This window comes from Tupaia chinensis, unplaced genomic scaffold (genome assembly GCF_000334495.1).
Source record: "Tupaia chinensis unplaced genomic scaffold, TupChi_1.0 Scaffold138060_1, whole genome shotgun sequence".
Lineage (NCBI taxonomy): Eukaryota > Metazoa > Chordata > Mammalia > Scandentia > Tupaiidae > Tupaia > Tupaia belangeri.
This window is the reverse complement of record NW_006197961.1, coordinates 374,110-375,396: the sequence shown is the minus strand read 5'-3', so window position 1 is coordinate 375,396 and position 1,287 is coordinate 374,110. Positions and strand designations below refer to the sequence as shown.

The 1,287-nt window shown below is 58.7% G+C and overlaps 1 protein-coding gene across 1 annotated transcript in view; it reads right to left on the bottom strand.

The window, feature by feature from the left end:
• The window catches only part of RNASEH2A (ribonuclease H2 subunit A), a gene marked incomplete in the record, with an annotated part of 9,954 nt that extends 9,174 nt beyond the window's left edge, over positions 1 to 780 (bottom strand). Inside the window, 2 exon segments of the mRNA XM_014592628.2 lie at positions 101 to 172; positions 363 to 780. Coding sequence (XP_014448114.1) covers positions 101 to 172; positions 363 to 489 — 199 coding nt within the window.
• Between the last annotated feature and the right edge of the window lie 507 nt (positions 781 to 1,287).

Sequence of the window (1,287 nt, the reverse complement as noted above, 5' to 3'; positions counted from 1 at the left end):
CGGTGGCTGGTCCCCTCGGCGGCGCCTGTCTTCTCCCTCCCGTGCTCACCTGCCCCTGCACATGCCCAGGGATCCCCCCTCCCCATTTTCCAGGTCTCACCTGCCACTTTCAGGGCTTCCAGATCGGCCAGTCGGGACAGAGGGCAGTAACAGATGGCGTAGACCATGGGACCTGAGAATGAAGGGGATGACATTTCCGGGCACTGGGATCCAACCAGCGAGCCCCTGAAAGTCGCCATCCCTGCTTTGTTCAGAGCTGTCACCAAGGCCCGGGCTGTCATTGCTATCATCCCGACTCCCGTTCCCGAGCAACGCGCAGCTCCCTCGTCATCCCACTCCCTATCCTGGTCCCAGGGGCGCACCGAGCACGGGGCCCCGGCCCGCTTCATCGACTCCCAGGACGCAGGGCTCCTTGCGGCACACCGCGGGCACAGGCGACTTCAGGCGACAGCGGCCCGTATTGTCTTTCTCCAGCTCGCTGAGATCCATGTCGCCTCGGCCCCCGCCACTGGCCGCCTTGAACCAGGACCGCAGACGCAAGTCTCGCCGCGCGTTTTCCGCGGGCCCCGCAGCGGCGCTCCTTCTCGACCAATCGGCGCGTAGGACACGCCCCCCGATACGCCCTCCGCTGATGACGTATGCGCAGCCGACGCCGACGTGGCTGCCGTGCGGCCTCCTGGGAATTGTAGTCCTCAAGGGCGATCACCTAGCTCCGCGTTTTGGGAACCGGGTTGACTGCGTTGCTATACTAGCTTCGCCCAGGGACCGCTGGGACTCCGCCTTGAGAGGCTGACACAAACAGGAAAAAAGGGGTAAACTGAAGTGCGGATTCTATGAGCCGGTCCTGTTGGGAACCTAGTAAGTCAAATAAGTCAGTTGATTATGGAGACTGACAGGTGGTGTCCTGGCGGTTGGAGGTGCTGGGTTCTCCCCTGGCTGACCACAGTTCAAGTCCCAGAGCTGGAAATGATTTTTCTCACTCTCTCTGATAAAACTTTTTATAAGAATTATTTTATTGGGACCAGCAGTTAGCGTAATGGCTATGTCGCTAGACTCTCATGTAGTTGACCATGGCTCGAGTCCTGGACCTGATGGCTTAAACTCACGCCAGGCACATGTGCGTGCGTGCCCAAGGTCCCGAGAGGAGAATGGAGGAGAAGGGATTGTGGTGTGGCCATCCCCCCTGGGGGGTGGTTTCTCGCTTTCTGTCTCTGTGTCTCTCTCTGTCTATCTGGTGAGCGCATGCATCCTATAGGGAAAACCTCTCAAAAAAAAAAAAAAAAAAAA